The 22263-nt window shown below is 42.7% G+C and overlaps 1 protein-coding gene and 3 non-coding genes across 6 annotated transcripts; all 4 read right to left on the reverse strand.

Annotated features, from left to right (window-relative positions):
• Window positions 1–592: 592 nt before the first annotated feature.
• On the reverse strand, window positions 593–9031 carry EIF4A2 (eukaryotic translation initiation factor 4A2). Of its 3 annotated transcripts, none has more exons than XR_008330741.1 (12): window positions 8917–9030; window positions 6924–6966; window positions 6711–6843; window positions 6325–6464; window positions 4706–4874; window positions 4370–4479; window positions 3970–4113; window positions 3518–3655; window positions 3033–3122; window positions 2720–2799; window positions 2031–2131; window positions 1288–1397 (listed from the first exon to the last, which is right to left on the reverse strand). XR_008330741.1 is itself a non-coding variant. In XM_053390665.1 (11 exons), the coding sequence occupies exons 1-11, from the start codon at window positions 8943–8945 to the stop codon at window positions 1253–1255; spliced, it is 1221 nt and encodes a 406-aa protein (XP_053246640.1). In that variant the 5' UTR covers window positions 8946–9031; the 3' UTR covers window positions 593–1252. The 3 variants fall into 3 exon arrangements, 1 of the variants encoding a protein (XP_053246640.1); XR_008330740.1 differs by having other exon boundaries at window positions 1289–1397; window positions 2027–2131; XM_053390665.1 differs by lacking the exon at window positions 2031–2131 and having other exon boundaries at window positions 593–1397; window positions 8917–9031.
• Window positions 3762–3940, reverse strand: LOC128414998 (small nucleolar RNA SNORA81). Its single transcript, XR_008330801.1, has one exon. It is a non-coding gene; the product is annotated as a small nucleolar RNA SNORA81 (small nucleolar RNA).
• LOC128414978 (small nucleolar RNA SNORA63) lies at window positions 4188–4317 on the reverse strand. Its single transcript, XR_008330782.1, has one exon. It is a non-coding gene; the product is annotated as a small nucleolar RNA SNORA63 (small nucleolar RNA).
• LOC128415000 (small nucleolar RNA SNORD2) lies at window positions 6538–6608 on the reverse strand. The gene has a single exon (XR_008330803.1). It is a non-coding gene; the product is annotated as a small nucleolar RNA SNORD2 (small nucleolar RNA).
• Window positions 9032–22263: the final 13232 nt, after the last annotated feature.

Genomic DNA, 22263 nt, shown 5'->3' on the forward strand with positions numbered 1-22263 from the left:
AGTAAAACCCTTAAAATTTGTAAGGTGTGTGATTTACGGGCCAACATGTCAGCTTCCTCAGGAAATCTACCTGCTTCGGTATTTAGAAAGGCTTATTCCTAGTCTAGGTACCAGATGATACTGTGAAATTATACTGCTGGCAAGGAGGCCAGTTTTGCTTTTACTCCCTTCGGGTTGCCAGATTTTTCTTCTTCTTCTGCAAGCTGGAATAATTATTTTTAAGTGATTTGTAATATCAAGAGTAAAGTTTTTCTGTCAGTCTAAACCCAAGTCATATAGCTGGAAATGGCCAAATCACGTTGCAGAAAACAAGGTGTGCATTAGACACTCTGGCACATTAGACTCGAGTAAATATGGTTGTTTCCCAGTGGCGTAGCGTGGGGGGTGCAGGGGGCCCGGCCGCACCGGGCACAACATCTGTGGGTTAGGGGGCGCAAATCCACGGGTTAGGGGGCGCAAATTACTTGCCTTGCCCCGGGTGCTGACAACCCACGCTACGCCACTGTTGTTTCCCAGGGGTAGAATGAAATATTGGTGCACCTAATGCAAGACTATAGGCACTTAATCCAAAGAAAGCTGCAGCTCAGTCAAGTGAATATATAAGCATTTTATTGAACATTCAAACTTCATTAAGACATGTGCAAATGGCAATTTTAATGGGTTTAACCCTAACTAAGACAATAGTAATGATTGCTTGCTGGGGTTTAGCAACAGGGTCCAGATCACACTTAACACTAATTAAATACTTTATTCAATAAATACATAGCAAACAAAAATGCATTTTTAATGCTCTTATAAAAGATTAGTCATTTTGAAAGGCCAATTTAGTCTATTATAGAACTATAATATACAATAAAGGTAGGTATGCCAGTTTAACATAATTGGCTGATTTTATGCAGCACTTATACCTTTTAGTCCATAAGTAAATAATTAAATGAAAAAGAACATCTAGCACAACCACTTCTACAGAACTAGGAAATAAATTTCTAATAAAGAAAAAATTTACAGACCCCATGACTTTCCACCCAACCCCAACAGTCTAAAACCCTAAAGAGGAGAAAGCCAAAGGCTCTCCCCACAAAAGCTCACGACAAAATGTCGTTTCGCTTATCAAAAATCTGTATTTCTGATCCGTAATGAGCATTGAGACAAGATTCAATGTATCTCCCAAGAAAGAAGCACAATGCCCGTTGTGGATCACCTAGTCAGCAACAGCGAGCACTGCATTCCAAAAACATCTCAATCCCAGGGATTAAATGAGGTCAGCCACATTCATTGGCATTTCCTCCACTGTAGTATTGTAGAAAGTCTCAATATCCCGAAGGATCCGCTTGTCCTCCTCAGTGACAAAGTTTATAGCCACACCTTTCCTGCCAAAACGACCACCGCGGCCAATCCTGCACAGAACAGGGAAAAGAGTATGAAGAAGCTACTTTTAAACTCATTTTAAATAGCCTGTTTCCAGGGACAAAAATTGTTTTACTCACTGTGGTACTCACTGGCAGATTAATGGTCTCACACAATTGTTGCGCTGTACTATAGCACCGTTATTCTTTTGTGCCGAAAGCATATGCAAGATTTATTTTACTCTCTTGAGTACTGGCAGATACCAGCTAAAGAAAGGTTTTGGCAGCACAGACAAGCCACGTTATACCCAGCAAAACTTAACCTCCCCCACCCCCCTTCTGCATAACTCAGGCAAATTATAAGCTCACTATCGGCTTTTAAACATGGACAGAGCTTGATGTCAGCCTACAAATTACAAACCTTTTTTTCTTAACCAAAATTTTCCAAATCCAAATCCCTTGAAGCCAAACATTACATTTACTTCCTCAAAGACACAAATTTATTCAGTGGGAAAACTTACCACCAGTTTTTGCAGTATCATTTACAGGGCACACTGGAGATATACAGGTTAACAAAAACAAAACCCACAACTTCTCCTTTCACCTGACCAAGGTATTAAGAGCTTTTAAGACAAAACATAGCTCACAACAATCATTACAAAAGAAAAGTATATAAATACCAACTCGCTCTTTATTGAAACAGTGTGCCGCTTACGAATCCACGTCCTAAATTACGCCAACGTCGCTTCTGAGCACCATCCCGTCATCAACTGGGCTAGCGACTCCTGTATTTTTTTACATCAAGTAACAAGGTACAATTTACTTTGTTTAGGGGACAAAGCCACTATGATAGATAGCTAAGCTTAGGGAGATAAACTGAAAGCTATTAGAAGATACACCAGAGAAAGAATCCCACTGTAAGAAGAACCAAAGAGCAGCAGTGAAGGTATTGGCACAAAGAAACTTCCAATAAAGCAACAGAACAAGCTGAAAGAGGCAAAGTATTTACTTCTAGGAAGAAAAACTAATATAGCAACTTTGGAAACAACATAAACCTCCGCTTTCCTAATCACAATGCAACAGTAGTAGTTCTTTAAAGAACTTTTGCAGACTCAACAACAAATGCCACAGAACATTAATTCAGCAGCTCTATCCCAAAAACCAATAATTAATTGCTGAGGTTCCAATACAAACAAGTTTTCCCACTGTTTTGTTTCATTGGCTAACAAAGAAGCTCTGCCCCTCCCATCCTCACAACACTATGTGCACGTACACACACTGTAGTATATGATGCACGAAAGCAAGACAAGTATTCAGGGTGTGCAGATTCTGAAGAAGCTTCGGAATGGAAACTGAGTGGAAATTCAACTGACCTGTGAATGTAGTTCTCACGATTGGTCGGCAGATCATAATTTATAACCAACGATACTTGCTGCACATCAATGCCACGAGCCTACAAACCCAAGTAATAAATTACTATAAACACTAAAAAACTTCCCCCAGGGTCACAGTATGCTTATAGCTTTGTTGACCATGTTATAGTGATGAACTACAATAATGCAAGTCCATAGTGGAGCATGGTCTTTACTCTTCCAACAGCTTGAGTAGCTCAGGTTACAAGAACCTGCACCAAACAGAACAGCTTTGGGTAAGTACGCACAAAAGGCAGGGACCATGGATACTTACCAATAAATCAGTAGTGATCAAGACACGGCTTGAACCTGACCTAAATTCTCTCATGATAACATCTCGCTCCTTCTGGTCCATGTCACCATGCTGTATGGATAATAAAGCTTGTTAACAAACTTCTTAAGTATCCAAAGGCTTCTCCATTTTAACCTATGGCCTTTTAAATATAAAATATTCAAAACTTTGCTAAACTATTCCTCTGGTAACTGAGGCACATTTCTTATCTGCAATAGTCAAGTATACTGGAAAATACAGAGGGGATGAAGAATGTAGCAGGTTTAAACCTCTAAGAATGGAGTTAAGCAAAAGAGGAACCTTGCTTCCAAGGGGTCTAGAAGTCTCTTCCAGTGCTCAAATTTCACCACTCAAGTATGCAATACCATGCCATTTGGACTAGGAAGGCCACTTCCCATGACACCAAACATTAGTATTTGCTTCTCAGTTACCATAGCATGCAATGCATCTTCAGTATCAACACTTACCAGAGCAGAAACAGTGAAGTCTCGTGCATGCATTTTCTCTGTAAGCCAATCTACTTTCCTCCTTGTGTTAAGGAAGATAACAGCCTGCGTAATGGTCAGGGTTTCATACAAATCACAGAGAGTATCAAGCTTCCATTCCTGTAAAGTTAAGGAAATTGTCATGTACACACAAGAGAGTTGCATGAGATACACATAAAACTCCAAAGTAGAATCTTAAAGGTGACTCGTATTTCTAGACATTAAGTAGTGTTGCACCAAAACTCCAGACTAGGACACTGGACATTAAGAAAGAGGTCCACCCAAGTCTTTTACTGATCCAGTGCATTTGTTCTTCTTCTTGTGTGTACCGTGCTAGCATTACCACAGAAGCCAAGGCGTAACCCCAACTTCTGTGGTTTTAGCACAGTGCTTGTACAAGAAGTGCCTTCAAGATTATTAAACTTCCCCCTTACCTCTCTCTCCACATTAATGTAGAATTGTTTAATACCCTCAAGGGTCAATTCCTCTTTCTTCACAAGAATACGAATGGGATCTCTCATAAACTTTTTGGTCACTTCCAGCACATCCATTGGCATAGTGGCAGACAGCAGCACAACCTGAACAGAAAAGGAGTGTTTCTTTTAAGTGGTTTGGTCTAAAATTGCTCAAGAAGCTGGTCAATGAGGAGCTAATGTATGAAACCAAGCGTCCCTGTCTGCCGTGGAATCAAAACAGACAAGGATAGAAAAGAGACAATTTTGCTTTGTGCAGGGGGAACGACAATACAGCACTACGCAGCTACATTGTAACTTTACCTGCACTAGTACAATACAGCCAAGTTAATGGCCATTGTTACTGCGAGATTGCTTTTACCTGAATGTTTGTGCTCAATTTCTGAAAAATTTCATAGATTTGATCCTTAAATCCCCGGCTCAACATTTCATCTGCTTCATCCAATACAAACATTTTGATCCATTTAGGCGCTAGAACGAAAAGGAAACATTTTGGAAGCATTATAAGGGTTCTTTTAAACCACACTTTTGATTTCTTCTTCAGCATGAAAAATCAATGCTAAACCACCAATCTTGCACATTCCTACGTCTGGAACTTCTGCCTATTCAGTTGAATAGTACACCTATTAAGATATTTTAGTCACTGCTTGTTCAAACACATTCCCACTAAGAGTTTAATTAGTACTTCACTACTTACACAGATAACGCCTGTTTAACATGTCGAACACACGTCCTGGAGTTCCCACCACAATATGGGGAGCTTCTGCTTGCAGCTTCTGCATCTCATTGCGAACATTTGTGCCACCAATGCAAGCATGACAAGTTGCACCCATATAATCGCCAAGAGCCAGAATAACTTTTTGGATCTGAAATAATATATCTCAATTAGAATGTTATTAAGCATTGCTCCACTTATTCACCAGCCACAGCTTCCCAATGAATCTATACTGTGTGCAGTGACTGACACATGCAACTTATACTTGATTATTTTACATGCAGCTTGCAATGCCTTTCCTATCCACAAACGTTATCTCCAAAAGAAATGGGAGTACATCAGAAGCCGTCCTCAGTCAGGTAGTTTACCACAGAGAAGTATTTGTTCTTCTACATTGAGGGGAGCCTTGGTTTTGCAAAGGGATATGAAGTACTCCCAATGTAGAACTGCAGATTAGTTTTGGTTGCACATCGGAACAGAAAATAGCTACCAGTCACCACACATGCAGAAGCATTGTAGTGCCTTTTAAAACTAGGATCTACCTTGGCCACGTTGTTTCAGTGTACAACTTACAGTACAACTTTATGGTAACATTTAAATAAATGACCCTCAGAGATTAGAGGTGAAAACTTGGCAGGTTCTTTACATGTCCACCTATCATTTATCAAACAGCTTGGTATATCCACTTAAGAACTGCAAATTACCAGTTATAGATAGCCTTATTTATATATTAAATGCTCTATTTAATGCTATATTTAAAGCAGTTTAACTTAGGCAAAATCATCTAAACTGAAAAGTAACTGATGCTGTGTCAACCCATCCTAGACACCTTTCCTCCCCTGAAGCAAGTTATGGATTGCTGTCAATGCTTAATTTCATTTCTAACATCCTGCTGTCTTCCACAAGAAATGATGTAAAATTCAACTCAAAAGTTCACTAGGATCTTCTTGTTGAACTGGATTAACAGCAAGTGCATAGGTCCCACCCACTCCCCTTAAGTCACTTGGACGATTGTTTCAAATATTTTTCAATGTTGTTATGCACTCAGTCAAACTATAAAATTCTCCAGAAGTTCTATGTTGGTCTTAAACATTTATCGCAATATTGAATGTTCTATTCAGAAGAACTAGAATTTAATGGAAATGTGTAGTGCCACAAAAAGCTGTTCAAAACAGAAGATTTAAGAGACTGAAGCACACACAGTACAAATTACATACATACAGAGAAAAATCAACTGATCACATGCGCACTGCAGTTTCCATGTTGCACAACTGCATGCATTTTTTAAGAGTGCCCTTATTTTTTTTACGAAGGCTTAAAATTCAGATTAAAATGTTTTAATATAATGGAGACTTGTGGATATGCCCCTTCATCACTCCTACACAGCTGTTACCCAACTTCATCACAGCTTCAGAGGCCCATTGTCCCAGCTGACCTCTCTCCATGTATTTAAAGGAGAAAAGTTAGTGGGACAGAGGCCTATTTCCATTTTTATAACCCAGAGATAAGAAGTCACCCTGCAAGGAATGTTAACTGTCCTACAGTTGTGAAACCTGAAACCTATGCAACATGTAAGCAGCTTTTAACTACACTATCAATACCTGTTGAGCCAGTTCTCTGGTTGGGGCCAATACTAGTGCTTGGGTCTCCTTGAGATCAATCTCCAACTGTTGCAGGATGGAAATAGCAAATGTGGCTGTCTTGCCAGTACCTGACTGAGCTTGAGCAATCACATCATACCCTAAAAAAAGGATAGATATTTACTGCTCCCACACAACACATCAAGGATTCAGTTTAACTGTTATTTCCTTTTCAAGTGATCAGCAGTTACAAATTATCTCCATTTCAGGTCAGTCCCGAAAGATGGTATACCATCATCTCACTTTACAAGGAAAGATGTGTTTTACTTCCACCCCAAGGCTGGGAACTCAAGCCAAAGAACAGTACTTAGTACCTACCAATAATAAGCACATTACTACTAGCTTACCTTTGATGCATGGAATAATAGCACGCTGCTGAATAGCTGAAGGTTTCTCAAAACCATATGCATAAATGCCCCTGAGGAGGGATTCTTTTAAGTTCATATCATCAAAATTGTCAACAATTTCATTCCAGTTGCTCTGCAAAAGACAATAAAAATGTTTTACTTCACTCTTCACCCCTATCAACATTTTAAAGGAACTATCAATGAAATACTAACCTCAATGACGCCATCGGGGTCCATTCCCTCTGGGCCATGGTCTCTGTTTAAATAAAAAAGCCAAAGCTGTCAGCCAAACCAGCAAGTTTCAAACTTCTATGGATGCAACAAAATTAAAAACTGATACAAACGCTGTGATGAATTACTCCAGAGCACATCTCCCAACAATGTTACAGCTGCCATCTCCCAACTTTCAACATAAGTTGGAAAGCAACCAACTTTTATTTAGAGCAGATAAACTGAAATTGGTGACTAAATTAGGGCCAATAATTTAAATTGGTTTACTCTAAGCAACTTATTTGAATATTACCATTATGGAACTGCTCACTGTACTCTAAGTATTTTTTAAAATCATCCTTAAATCAAGAAATGCCATTTCAAAAGAATCAGGGATTTGGTTTTGTTCATTTTCCAAACCCTTCAGTATGTATATTTTGTAAGCATAAAATGTTAAGACCCAGATTAAATGCACTCTCAGAATTCAGGATGAGCACCCCACATTTATTGCTTTGTCAGAAATGTACTTGGTGTATTGTGAAATGGAAATTTTTAGACCCAAGACTAACTTGGCAAGTCTTCACTCAACCTACTTTTCCACAAGGTGGTGAGCTCCACCATTATACACTAAAGACTTAATACATTGAAGTCTTCGTGATAAAGCATAAACTCTCAATTTCTATTTAGACCACAATCAAACACCAGTGGCACTCAGAACTGAAATCTTTGTGTAGTATAATGCTGGCATGGCAATCACATGGCCACACACAGCACGTGCTGCATACAGGCCACCACCAGGAATACAAAGTCATTTATAAACTAAGGAAAATTTGGCAGGCGTTTTTGTTTTCCGAAGAAAGCTAGAAGCAGATCGCAGTCTACTTCTCACATGTTACCTGCTACCTCAAAAAATGCTCAGAGGTTGCTTCACTGTTGCAAACAGTTTGTCCCCGCCATTTTAGGTTGAGCAGATCCAGATCAACCCCCCCAACCTAATCCGAATCTACAGCCCCGGCCATAGTACGTTAAAGTCATTTTCTATGGAAATTTCACATCAACAATATGCATTGCATTAAGGAGGGATCTTTTTTGGGAGGGGGGAGACGTTTTCGCGTTAAAGGGAGACCCTGGCCTACACGTGGAAGAGAAGCTACTCCATTTATCTTCAGTCAGCACATGTTGCAATCTAAGGAAAGCTGGGTTTGACAAGCAGCTTTCGCACCTTACAATGCCTGCAAGGCGGTGTGCAAGGGGGGGGCGCTAAGAAAAATGAAGGCAGGGCACATGCCGCGTTATCAGCAGCGAGACCCGCTCTCAACCCGTGCATTCCCATTCCCGTGCTCAGCCCTCTCACCGAAATCTCGCGAGAACCCCGCCCCTGAGCCTCGAACTGCGCAAGTCGAGGACACGCCGGGGACTGGCGAGGCCGCCGACGGACGAGAACAGCTTGCGAGCCGCACCCCTCCCGACCCTGTTCCACCAATCACCCCCCCCCCTTTTCGATCGAGTGAAAATGGATTCTTCCGAAGCAGGTGCGCTCGGGGAGGCAGCCTTGGACGAAACCATGCGGCCTCTCTGAAAACGTGGGGGGGGAGGCCCGTCCCCCGATGCGGCGCAGCTGAGACTCGGGGAAAAGGGCATCAATCCTGAAAGCGAGGGGGGGAGCCAACCGTTTCGGGCTGTACCATTCGAGGCATTTACAGAGCGGGGAAAGGCCGCCCCGTCGCCCCGTGAGAGGGAGGCAGATGTCTATTGAGACGTTTTAAGAGCGGGGCCTCGATCTACGGAGCGAGGGGAGGGCGAAGAGGACGGCAGCCGCAGCGGCCTTGGGAGCGACCATGGCGCGTCCCTCTCGCCGCCCCGCTTGTCCAACGTCACGGCCCTCGAAAGCGCTTCTCCCGTCACTCTCGACGCCTCCGCTTCGAGCCTTAAATAGCCCGACGCCGCCCTTGGCACGCAGGGCCGCGCCTCCCTTTCCCCGCGCGCCACACTTTACCTGCCGTAATCCGCGGAGCCGCCTGACATGTTCCGATAACCACCGCTCTCCTCAACTGAAAAGGCAGCGCCTCCGCGGCGCCGGCTTTATATAGCCTTCCCGTTGGCCGGGACTACTTTTACTCCCCCTTCCTCTTGCTGCGGAGGGATATAGACAGCAACTTGCGGTGCGGCGTGGGAGGGGGGGAGCAAGCCCACCACAGCACCAGCCATTTCGTCCCACCTGCTGGTCCCGAGGAGGACCAGTTGCTTTGTATGTTTTTCCCAACCCCCATTAATGAAGACTAACGAGGATTCTGGCTTTTTCAAGCCGGAAAACGGCGAGACCTTGTGTGGGACTACTTTACGCTGTGAGTCGCGGAGCGATATTGCAGCAGTTGAGGACGCCGACTGCGTCCCGCTTTTTTCCCCTCCCCCTCCTCCCGCCACCCCGAGTCTTGTAAACGGGGTTTCCGAGTTCGCCCCTGCCCCGGCGGGGAAGGCGGCTGGGTTGAAATCGTAGTGGGGAGGAGCAATGAAGGGAGTGCGAGAGGGGAGAATTAGTGGCGGCTGCTGCTGCTGTTGCTTCAGGACGGGGGAGAGAATGGGGGAGGGATGGTTAGTTGTAGGGTAAAGAAGGGGGTGGGGGAGGGAAAACCAGGGGGCGTTGGGCGATAAATGAGGAATAAGAGGAAAAGGGCGCCGGTGAAATCGGTGTGAGGAGAAACTGTAAAATGGGTGCAAGACGGACGGGCTGAGGGCATCCATGAGGGGAAGTAAGAAATGGAGTGACCCGGGGAGGGGCAGAATTGGAGTCGAGAAGGGGGAAGAGAGGAGAAATAAGGCACCTGAAACAAGCCTGATCTTGATCTATCTATCTATATATATATATATAGATCAAGATCAGGCTTGCTTCAGATATATATATCTTCCTCCATGGAGTTGAAGGTGTGCCACAAGGAGGTCTCCCATTCAGGCAGAGACCGGACTCAAGATCTGGCTTGCTTCAGCAAAAGTGGCTGCTTCATGTACCTTATTTCTCCTCTCTTCCCCCTTCTTCACTCCAATTCTGCCCCTCTCCCGGCCACTCCATCTCTTACTTACTTATATCTCTCTATAACCGGATTTCCTTTTTTGTTCCACAACACCCCTGCGAGGTAGATTAGGCTAAGAGATGGTGTCTGGTCCAAGGTCACCCAGTGAGTTCCAGACCCTGGTCTCCCAGGTCGTAGTCCAGCACCTAGGCTACACTGCTGGCTCCTACTGCTGAGACCCTCCCTGCCTGCAGACTGTCTTGCCAGAGCGGTGCATGCTCTAGTTATCTTCCGCTTGGACTACTGCAATGCGCTCTGCGTGGGGCTACCTCTGAAGGTGACCCGGAAACTGCAATTAATCCAGAATGCGGGAGCTAGACTGGTGACTGGGAGTGGCCGCCAGGAGCACATAACACCGGTCCCGAGAGATCTGCATTGTCTCCCAGTACATTTCCGAGCACAATTCACAGTGTTGGTGCTGACCTTTAAAGCCCTAAACGGCCTCGGTCCTGTATCCCTGAGGGAGTGTCTCCACCCCCATCATTCAGCCCGGACACTGAGATCCAGCGCTGAGGGCCTTCTGGCGGTTCCCTCACTGTGAGAAGTGAGGTTACAGAGAACCAGACGGAGGGCCTTCTCGGTAGTGGCACCCGTCCTGTGGAACGCCCTGCCATCAGATGTGAAGGAAATAAGTAGCTATCTTTAAAAGACCTCTGAAGGCAGCCCTGTTTAGGGAAGTTTTTAATATTTAATGCTGTATTGTTTTTAACACTTGATTGGAAGCCACTCTTGAGTGACTGGGGAAACTCAGCCAGATGGGCAGGGTATAAATAATAAATTATTATTATTATTATTAAATAAGTAAATGACAGTTGGAACCTGGAAGGTCCTGATTCATATCTCGCTTGGAGCGCAAGCTCCTTTGGCAACGCTGTTCTTGCTCTGCCTGCCTCAACTCTCCTGCCTGCAGTAGGGCATTATTCAGGTTGCCTATCTTGCAGGGTTCAGTGGAGCACTTTGAAAACTTGTTTAAAGCAGCATCGAGCACATGCTCTCATAATTCAAAATTATAGAGCTGGGAAAGATTTGTAGCCACTGCCTGCGAACGTAAAGCAAGACAATACTGGCCTAAATGGTGCGGCTGTGTAAAGCAGTTTAAGGAACACCATTGCAGACAATGGCAACTTAGTATGTAAAATTAGATTGTTCATTAGCATAAGATTGCAGCTTTAAAGCTGATGGGTGTCTGTGTTGCTTGCCAGAAGCTACTTTATACTAGGCCATACCAGATCATTGATCAGATTGTCTACTTTGACTGCCAGCAATTCTCCAGAGCCTCAGGCAGAGCTTATTCCCAGCCCTGTTTCCACACCCTGTGATGCTCAGCTAGAGGTACTAGGCACCAAACCTGGCTCATTCTGCATGCATTCCACCACACTTTGGGCCCTTCCTAGTCTTTACAGCTGGATTTATCTGGCAAGCTCGCCACCATTACCGTCTACAAAGACACAGCATACCATTTAGGCCTGATTTTACCCATTTTTGAAACAACATAGTTGTTCTGGAAAGCTTGCTGCCTCAAAAATAAATGAACCTGGAGTAAACCTGAAGCAGTATGTTAGCTTCGGGTCAGTTGCTGCAATAGCCACATGCTAATGCTGCAATTTCAGTAGCTATCTGTAAAAGAACAGCTTCAGTCTGCCCACTGTGGTGCTATGATCAGAAAGAGTAGAAGCATCTCCTCAGGCTGTCAGCTGAGCAAACAACTCCAAATAGCTGAAGCTGTCCAAGCAAAATAGTACAAGGGGAAATAGGTTTGAAAGAAAAACACTGAGTTAAGTCCAGGGATTTATGTGGGCCAAGGGGCCAATTGGTCATTGAAGAAGAAGAAGAAGAGTTTGGATTTGATATCCCGCCTTTCACTCCCTTTAAGGAGTCTCAAAGCGGCTAACATTCTCCTTTCCCTTCCTCCCCCACAACAAACACTCTGTGAGGTGAGTGGGGCTGAGAGACTTCAGAGAAGTGTGACTGGCCCAAGGTCACCCAGCAGCTGCATGTGGAGGAGCGGAGACACGAACCCGGTTCCCCAGATTATGAGACTACCGCTCTTAACCACTACACCACACTGGCTCTCTGTACCACCAAAATCCAGGGCTCAATATGTTAATTTATTTTTGTCAGAGGTATACAAATTGTCAAGTACATAAAGGATGACGACCTCTTTGGTGAGATTATGGACCTTAATGCCAATACTATACTGGACAAGGGCTGTTTGTTATTACTGTTTGGACTGCAGGATTATTATTATTTTTTTTAAAAAAACTAGCCTAGTGCTTGAGTTGAGGTGTGGAACCATCTCAAAGAAGCATGTCACTCACCCAAGTAATTCTGTGGCAAGCTAGCAGGAGAAATTTCAGATAGGATCTCACAAAGAGAAACATGAAAAAAAAATATATTGCTCTGCCCTCATAAAATCTGTTGGGAAGATGGCCTTCCGTTCTAGAGGAGAAGAGCTTTCTCCAACATTTTGGTACAGTTTTTCAACGCCCAGCATACAGAGATCATAGAATCATAGAAACTGTAGAATTGGAAGGGACCACAAGGGTCATCTATTCCAACCCCTTGCAATGCAGGAATCTTTTGCTCAATTTGGGGCTTGAACCCACAGCCCTGAGATTGAGAGTCCCATACTCTACCAACTTACATCTTGAATGGGAAAGTGATGCACAGTGGTCAATGGGAGGAAATGTGCACATGTTTGAGTGCAGAGTTTGCCCTTCAGGCTGCACAGAGATAGACTAAGGGAGCTGAAGCAGGTGATAGCTGCTGATAAACTTCTGAAATTGTGTTGCATTAACATTTCATTTACAGTGCACTGTATTTCATTTCACATACAACACTTGGTTAAAGCCAGAATGTAACGGGAATGGTTTCTTCACACTCACAAGGAAGATTATTTATCCTGTGTTCTTAGCTGCTTAGAAAAATTCTCAGAGTTTTAATAACAGCTTGCAATGTGGCTTGAGAGAATGGCTATTCAGTTGGGAGGAAAGGAAGAGGCTCCATTGCATGCCTAAGGCTGTTATTGCGCTCTCTGAATAATACCTAAAACCTACATGCTCAGAAATTATACAGGTTACCAGTTTCTAGTTCCTCATTCCAAAATCCACACTTCACTGCCATGTCTTTCCTCCAACAAGAGTTCCAAATGCAACCCTACCCTACAATGGAGGGGTTCCCAGCATTACACCCCAAGGTGTTGCTTCCTCCACAGGTGCAGCTCAGGATCCAAGCAAACATCAGCTATCATGCCATGCCTCCTGCCTTTCTGCTTCCCCATCGCATAACTCCTGCCCCAAGCTTCTAGCTCATACCGCTTTATCTGTGGAGTGAAAGACCCCACTTATTTTGCTGTCTCACACAGGGTTCCCTCTGGTTTTTGTGTCGTCCTAATGGCCAGTCCCCAGGCTATCACCTCACATAGGAGGCCAGCCTGGCTTAATTATCACTTAACACATGCTGATTCCAGAGGATTAGCATGGTCTAGCACACAGCTTAATACACAAGGGTCTGGCCTACTACACATGCTCAAATGTTGACCATATTTTATCTCCCTTGTTTAGGAAAAGCATTGTGATCTGGACCCAAAACCCCAAAACTGATGCAGGTGCCTGATACAGACCCATCTCTATCCAGTTCTCAGAAGCTTCAGCCTGGGAACGCAGCCCACCTAGGAGAAGGGAAACTCTCTACTATACAAATCTGGAGTGGAGTCCCTAAGACAGTTGGATGGCGCCTTGTACACCTCCTTCTGGCAACTCTTGCAGCCAAGCTGGTGCCAAATGTATTGCTCTGCTTTCGTTCAGACCACATCAGTGAGGCCCAGAGGGGGTCTTGTAGTCTGGGTAGCCCAGAATCTCCATACATGCTTCTCAGGCTTTTGCCCCGAGATGACTTCACCCCCAGACTTCACCCTCCATTTGACTCGAGATAGATGGATGCCAACAAGTGTTACAGCTTTAACAACTGCGTTTATTTTACATCATCTAAAACAAATGTTAGTTTTCCTAGGGAAGAATACGGCAAGCATCCTGAGAGAAGAACAAAAGAATAAGCAAATTTTGCAGTTTTGTGGAAACTATTTGCCGTAGAAAGGCGCACTGGAACCGTGTCTTTTTAATATTACAGCGTGCAAGCAAGCAATTCCTTTGCATGCTAATGGCAGCGCATAAACATGAACAGAGGAGGGAAATGCTGCCTCAGAAGTGCTGTTGCCATAGTGCTGCTTCGGAAAGGGGAAAAAATTATCTCAGCCTGGATTTCTTCCCCTGGGGAAGCCACATAAGATGAGGGCACAATGAAAACTTCGAGGCAGCAGCAGCAGCGAGGAGTTGAGAGAGAAACAAAATCTACGACCTCGCTGCTGTCTAAAAAAGGGAAACGGCATGTTAGAGAAAAGGAACTCATGACCAAGAGATTCTTTTTTAGTTCAGCTGCACAGGGCTGCAAAGAATTTTGAGCAAGCAAGCAAGTTGGGCAGCACTCCGCTTTGCAGACGAAACACCGCAATTAAGGAACGAGCCACTTTTGTGAAAATTTCCAGAAGCTCTTTGCTGCTGTGGGATCTGTCTTGCTGGCACCGCTGTTGCAGAAGCTCCGCTGGTCAGAGGGCAACTGAAACTTGAAAGCTATTCAAGTACAGCATGTCTGGCCGGCAGCTAGGAGAACGAGAAAGGACTGCTAAATATACCTGGGTTGACTTCATTGGGCAAAAGCTCGGACTTGCGCAGGACTTGGGGGGAATTTGTTCATGTCTGCCAATACTCGGAGTCACCCTTTACGCCACCTGATATGGGTCAAGGGAGAACATGCAACCACAAGAAGAGCCCTGCCGGGTCAGAATCAAAGTCCCATCTACTGAGGCATATTTACAGCCATCGTTCGCACCACGAAACATTTTGATGTGCTGCCTCCCCAAATACTTTCCACTGCAGTTGGAGAAAGCAGTGAAATCTTGCAAGCAGAATGAGGCCAGAACGCTGTGGGGAGGGGGGGAAATGTCAGATGCAATCCTATATCTCTTCAGGTGGCATTCTGTGTATTTGTGCCTGTCGTATTTTGATGAAAATCCTGTACAGGAAAATGCGAGTCATCTCCACAAACACAGACAGAAGCTTACAGTGCTTTTTTTTTGGCTGTTGCTGAAATCTCCAGAGCCGCTTATCCCTGACCCCCCCCCCCGCCTGCCCGCCCTGCACACTGCAATTCTCTCTTTTTGTCACTTTTGCAATGTTTTTGACACTAGCTTAGCTCTGCATCTACTGCTTCCTGGCAGTGATGTGCTGCCGAGAGAAATAAGAAAGCAGTTCTTTTTCTTCAAACTTTAAAATTCCAGGCATCTCTTTCCACATCACTAGGCCTGCCATGGGATCCCTGTGAATTCTGCCATGGGATCCCTGTGAATTCTAAACACTTCTGGGGCAAGTCCTAGATGAGGGACATGCCCCATTCACACAGGGTGTTTTCCTGGCCTTGAGCGTTGTGGCTTCCTCAAGTTAGCAGAGAGTGTTGCCTGATCCTCTCCCCATGGCTGTACACTGTAGAGGAAGATTGCGTGTCAAGACCCCACAGTCACCCCCTCGTTGGGAAATAACTCACACAAGGACACGGATATTAGGTTTATGTTATTGGGCAAAAAGGCCACAACTTTTTTGAATTACAGAAAGTGAGCGGTATTGGCTTAGGCATTGATTGGACCCGACTATATCTGACTCCTGCCCGATGCACAGGAAGTCCGGTAAGGGCAAACCACCAGTAGGGGGTGCTCTGTCAATGCAGACCAGCTCCCCCTAGTGTTCCCGTCAGGGTCATTTCATGGCCCTAGCCCCCGACCCAGGCTTCGGACAAGATCAACACACCCGGTTTCCTTTAAATGAATACCCTTAAGCGACTTCCGGGTTAGCGCCAGCGATAATGGCGGATTCCCTCTGATCTCCGAGGGACCAGCTCCGTGGGATCGGGTCTGACCGCTGCGGCGAAGCGGGGACCCATTCAAAAATCACAGGCGGGTGAAGCCTGTGAGCGTGGGACTCAGCGGGCACCTTCAGCGCCCCCCCAAACTGCAAAGGAACCCTTTTTTTGGGCTCTGGAGTAAAGCGGGGAGAGCGGCGCGGTGCTGTGAGTGACTGCTTCTTCCACGGAGCGAAGCCGCACAGCCGTTATCGGAGAGCGCTGGCTTTTTCCTGGACAATTTGGCTGCAAGAAACAACTACCCGTGAGTAGGATTAAATTGGATTATAAAGGAAAGGAAATTAGTAAATTCGGCACCAAAACGGGGAAGTATAAACAGGAAGTCTGCTTCCCGTTTCTTGTATATATAATAAAGCAAAGAGACTGTGAGCTAGAACTTTGAAAGTAACTTTTAAAAGGGTCAAAATCCGAACGTCAGACAGAAGATTTCCCCTCCAGATTGCAGGAAAGGAGGGGAAAAGATTTGAACTTTACTTCCCTGTAAAGAAAGTGGGGAAAGGAAGATAAAATCCACTGCTTAGATCCTGGGAACGGACTGCCTTGAAAATGAATGCCGCATTGTGAAAGGCACGTAATAAATTGCTTTTGACAGCTAACTCTGCAAAAAAGATACAGTGTTTCTGGCTGACTTCTCCTGGTTTTAGAGTAACTTTAAAATAGTTGGAATTGATACAGTCGTCTTTTTTGATAAACTGGGGGACTTAAAGAAGTTAATTTTTAAAGTTACAAGTCTGACTGCAACTGTGTCCCCCTAGAGGAAGTTGGACATTGTTACAAAAATAATTGAGCCAGGGAATTTTCCACTCCATAACAAAGCCCAGCTGTGGGAGCGACCTTGGACTTATCTGGAGTGGTATGGCAGACGGGAAAGAAAAGTTAGATTCGTCTCAAGAGAAAATATTGAGGTCTGGCAGAATTCGCACGGACATTGGGTCACAAAGAAGAGCATCAGCATCTGGGGCCTCTGGGGTATCTGGACCACCAGGGGCTGTACCAGCACAAGCGAAGTCAAAAGGGATGTCGTCTGAGGAGGTTTTAGCTTTGGCATTAGGGAAAATTAATGAATCATTGGAAAATTCAACCAGGCAAGTAGCTGAAACAAATAAACAAGTAGCTGAAGCATCGGCAAAAATTGACCAGAATACTACGAGCATAAATAATTTGGGACAGCAGGTGAACACCAATACACAGGCTATTGAGAAATTGCTTCAAGAATCTACTCAGATTCGAAAGACTGCTGAGGAAGCAAAGGAGATAGCAACTGCCATTGAAGAGAAGATACCACCGATACACAGACGACTGAACGACTACGGTTTGATGCTTTCCATGGTGGAATTGAAGGAGAAACAAACTAATCTGAGGATCAGAGCTGTACCTGAACTTGAGAAGGACAATTTGGCTGATTTTCTTACTAAGGAATTTATAGACTTTTGGCAACTAGATTCGGGAAAGGAAGAATTCAAGATAGTAAGTGCATTCAGGCTTGGAAAAGGAGGAAAGAAGAATAAAGTGAGAGACTGTCTTATTACTTTTTGAACTAAAGAGGAGAGAGATAAAATCTTGAATTTGCACTACCAAAAGACCTTGGAAATTTATCAGTCAAGTGTTGAGATTTTCAAGGATATTCCGAAACATCTTTTGGACCTCAGGTCTAACTACGGAGAGCTGGTCGCTTTGTTGAGAAGTAACAGAATCCTTTTTAGGTGGGAGTTCCCTCAAGGCTTGTCCTTTAAATACAAAGGAAGGAAGATAAAAATAAGATCACTGGACGACAAAGATAGATTTTTGAGAGACTGTGGAGAAGATTTGCAGAAAGAAGCGGAAATAGGGAAAGAGCCAAGAGCACGGGAAAGTGGAATACTAGACATAGCAAACTTATCTTTTGGATTACCTGGTTCAGAGAAAGTGACGCCACCGACAGATCAAGAACAGATACTTGGTGCTGTTGGAGGAAAAACAAAGTAACTACACTATGGCTCTGCAACTATTAAGCTGGAATTGTAATGGTCTAAATTCCCCCCAGAAAAGGAAAAATGTTTTTCATTTATTGAAAAGAGAACAATTGGACTTGATTTGCCTACAGGAAACACATGTGATTAGGTTACATAGAAAAGTACTGATTAATAAAAGATTGGGACAAGAGTTTATTTCATCTGACAAAGTTAAAAAAAGAGGAGTAGTGATCTATGCAAAGGAGAGATTATCACCGAAATTTATTTTTAAAGATGACCAAGGAAGATATGTGGCAATTGAAATTCAAATTCAAGGAGAAAAATTTCTGATAGTAGGAATTTATGCACCAAACGAGGGGAAATCTGAATTCTTCAAAAAGTTGCATGAGACTTTAATGGACTATATGGACTATAATTTGATCTTGATGGGAGACATGAACGGAGTAGTATCAACAAACATGGACAAGGCACAAAGACAAGTGATCACCAAGGATGGTAGACTACCGAAAACCTTTTTTGAGATGACAGACAATTTGGATTTAGTTGATATTTGGAGAATAAAGAATCCCCTGGCTAGAGAGGGAACTTTCTTTTCTGAAGCCAAAATGACATGGACCAGAATCGATCAAATATGGGTAACTAGTGGAATGGCTCCAAAGATAAAGAAGGCGGAAATCTGTCCAAGAACTTGCTCTGACCATAATCCTGTGAAGATGGAGATGAAATTGATTTCCACTGGTTCTTTTAGATGGAGGATGAATGACACCTTATTTAGAGATGAAAATGTGATTAAGAAGGCCCAAAAAACTATGAGAGACTATTTCGAGATAAATATGAACACTGATGTTGAAAAAAGAGTTATCTGGGATGCAAGTAAAGCTGTTATGAGAGGGTTCTTGGTACAACAGAATGCAATAAAGAAAAGAAGCCAAAATGAAAAGAAAGATAAAATATTGGAAAAAATAAAAGATAGTGAGAAGAAATTGAGAGCAAAACCAAAGTCGCAAGAGATTCTGAAAGAAATAAAGCTATACCAAGTACAATATATGAAAATGATGAATCAGGAAATAGAATGGAAAATTAAACAAATGAGACAAAAGACATTTGAATCAGCTAATAAATGTGGGAAGTTGCTAGCGTGGCAAATGAAAAAAAGACAAAAATTAAATACTATTACAAACCTAGAAGTGGAAGGAAGGAACATACAGAACCCAGCCGAGATTAAAAAATGTTTCCAGAGGTACTTCAAACAATTATACACATAAGGGCCACAGAAAGAAGTTCATATAGATAGATTTTTGAAGATAAATGGATTACAATAAATTCCTCAAGAAAGTAAATTAATGTTGAACTGTAAAATATCTGAACAGGAAATAGAAGATGCCATTCAGAACATGCAATTGGGCAAATCTCCAGGACCAGATGGACTGACTTCAAGATATTACAGAACTTTAAAACAATGGTTAGTACAACCTTTAAAAGAAGTCTGTAATGAAATACTGGAAGGGGAAAAGGTACCAGAGTCGTGGAAAGAAACATATATTACACTTATACCGAAAACAGAAACTGAAAAAACTCAGCTTAAGAACTGCCACCCCATATCACTACTTAATGTGGATTACAAAATTTTTGCAGATATTTTGGCTAAGAGATTTAAAAAAGTGTTGATGGAAGAGATTCATAAAGACCAAGCAGGCTTTCTTCCGAGTAGACATTTGTCTGATAATTTGAGGAATATAATTAATATTCTGGAAAAGTTAGAAGTGAATACTAACACCAAAGCAGTTTTAATATTTGTAAACGCGGAGAAAGCCTTTGACAATATTTCTTGGAGTTTTATGAAGAAAAATCTACAGGGGATGGGGGTGGGAGAAGGATTTGGAAACGGTATAAGTGCAATTTACTCTGAACAAAAGGCCAAGTTAATTGTTAATAATGAGGTGACGGAGGAATTTAAGATAGAGAAAGGGACACGACAAGGTTGCCCAATTTCCCCATTGCTTTTTATATCAGTCCTGGAGGTTTTGCTGAATATGATTAGAAGAGACCAGTTGGTTAAAGGTATACAAGTCGGAGCTAAACAGTATAAATTGAGAGCATTTGCAGATGATTTAGTATTGACATCACAGGAGCCAGAATCTAGTACCAAAAGAGTTTTGGAACTGATTCAAGATTTTGGTCAGGTTGCTGGATTCAAATTGAACAAACTAAAAACAAAGGTTTTGGGGAAAAATTTAACAGAGAATGAAAGAGAGAGGTTTCAGAATGAGACAGGTTTAACAGTGGTTAAAAAAGTGAAATACTTGGGGATTAACATGACAGCCAAAAACGTGAATTTATTTAAAGATAATTATGAAAAATGTTGGGCAGAAGTGAAAAAAGACTTAGAAATTTGGTCAAACTTGAAGCTTTCACTGCTAGGCCGTATTGCTGCGATAAAGATGAATGTATTGCCAAGAATGTTATTTTTGTTTCAAGTATTGCAAATTGTAGACAAGATGGACTGTTTCAAGAAGTGGCAGAGAGATATTTCTAGATTTGTCTGGCAGGGCAAGAAGCCCAGAATAAATTTTAAGATTTTAACAGATGTAAAGGAAAGAGGTGGATTTGCCCTGCCAGACCTTAAACTGTATTATGAATCAGCAGCTTTCTGCTGGTTGAAAGAATGGCTACTCCTTGAGAATACAGACATTTTGGATTTGGAAGGTTTTAACAATGTATTTGGTTGGCATGCATATCTGTGGTATGATAAGGTCAAAGCACATAAAGCATTTAAAAATCATATTGTCAGGAAAGCACTATTTAATGTCTGGATAAGATATAAAGATTTATTTGAAAATAAAACCCCAAGGTGGTTATCACCAATGGAAGCAAAGGCCTTGAAAAAACTCAATATGGAGACCAAATGGCCGAAATATTGGGAAATTTTGGAACAAGGAGACAAATTGAAATTGCAGAGTTATGAAAAACTAAAGAATAAAGTGCGAGATTGGCTTCATTATTACCAAATAATGGAGGCATATAATCAGGACAAAAAAATTGGATTCCAGGTGGAAAAATCAAAATTGGAAACAGAACTGTTAGAGCCCAAAACTAAGATTTTGTCAAGGATGTATAACTTGCTGTTGAAATGGAATACTCAGGATGAAACGGTGAAATCTGCTATGATTAAGTGGGCACAAGATGTTGGACATAATATTATGTTCGCTGACTGGGAACAGTTATGGACCACAGGTAAGAAGTTTACGGCATGCAATGCCTTAAGAGAGAATATTATGAAAATGATATACAGGTGGTACATGACCCCAGTCAAGCTGGCAAAAATTTATCATTTGCCCGATAACAAATGTTGGAAATGTAAAGAAACAGAAGGTACATTCTTTCACCTTTGGTGGACGTGCCCGAGGATTAAGGTTTTCTGGGAGATGATATATAATGAATTGAAAAAGGTATTTAAATATACCTTCTTGAAGAAACCAGAGGCCTTTCTTCTGGGCATAGTCGGCCAATAGGTGCCAAAGAAGGACAGAATTTTTTTTATGTATGCTACAACAGCAGCAAGAATACTTATCGCAAAGTATTGGAAGACACAAGACCTACCCACCCTGGAAGAATGGCAGATGAAGGTGATGGACTACATGGAATTGGCAGAAATGACCGGCAGAATCCGAGACCAGGGAGAAGAGTCGGTGGAAGAAGATTGGAAGAAATTTAAAGACTATTTACAGAAATATTGTAAAATTAATGAATGTTAGAATGATGTTGGATTAAAAGTTATGTGGTTTTTAGCTATAATGCTATAAGGAGTATGAAAAAATGGACTATTAATAAGCAAAAATCTAATGTTACATTATTTTAAGATTCAAGATTAGGATAAGCAAAGAGGGGAAGGATTTGCTGAACTGACAAATTAAACTGGAATACAAAAAGGGAGGTTAGAGGAGGTCCGGGAATTAAGTAAATGAAAGAATGTAATGGAAAGATGGAACTGTTTTTTATTTGTATTTTTCTTTTTTCTTTTTTCATTTTGTAAAACTTTAATAAATAGTTTATTAAAAATAAATAAATGAATACCCTTAAGCTTGGAGGGGCAGGTGCTGGCCACACTTCCCTTCCCCCACACAAGGTCAAACAATGCCTAACCGCAACCCTAACAAAGTTGTGACGATTGCTACGAGGTAGGCGAAAACCAAGTTGCCGGTGCCAATTTGCCAAGTGGAAAAATTCCTACCAGACCCCTCAACGGCGACCAACCGAGGTCCATAGCAAGGCCAGTGCCTAAACCTTTCAAAATAGGGAGGGAGGGCGGGTGATTAAAGAAGCGAGCCAAAGAGGAAGCCCTCCGGGCTCGCT

Source organism: Podarcis raffonei, chromosome 5 (assembly GCF_027172205.1).
Source record: "Podarcis raffonei isolate rPodRaf1 chromosome 5, rPodRaf1.pri, whole genome shotgun sequence".
NCBI lineage: Eukaryota > Metazoa > Chordata > Lepidosauria > Squamata > Lacertidae > Podarcis > Podarcis raffonei.

What these genes read in the sequence shown, in the direction of transcription:
- EIF4A2 (XM_053390665.1), bottom strand. Translation starts at nt 8,945, where the DNA reads ATGTCAGGCGGCTCCGCGGATTACGGCAG. An exon ending in ACCCCGATGGCGTCATTGAG is followed by an intron (nt 6,844 to 6,923) that starts GTTAGTATTTCA and finishes TGTCTTTTGCAG; the next exon opens with AGCAACTGGAATGAAATTGT. An exon ending in ACATTAATGTGGAGAGAGAG is followed by an intron (nt 3,656 to 3,969) that starts GTAAGGGGGAAG and finishes TTAACTTTACAG; the next exon opens with GAATGGAAGCTTGATACTCT.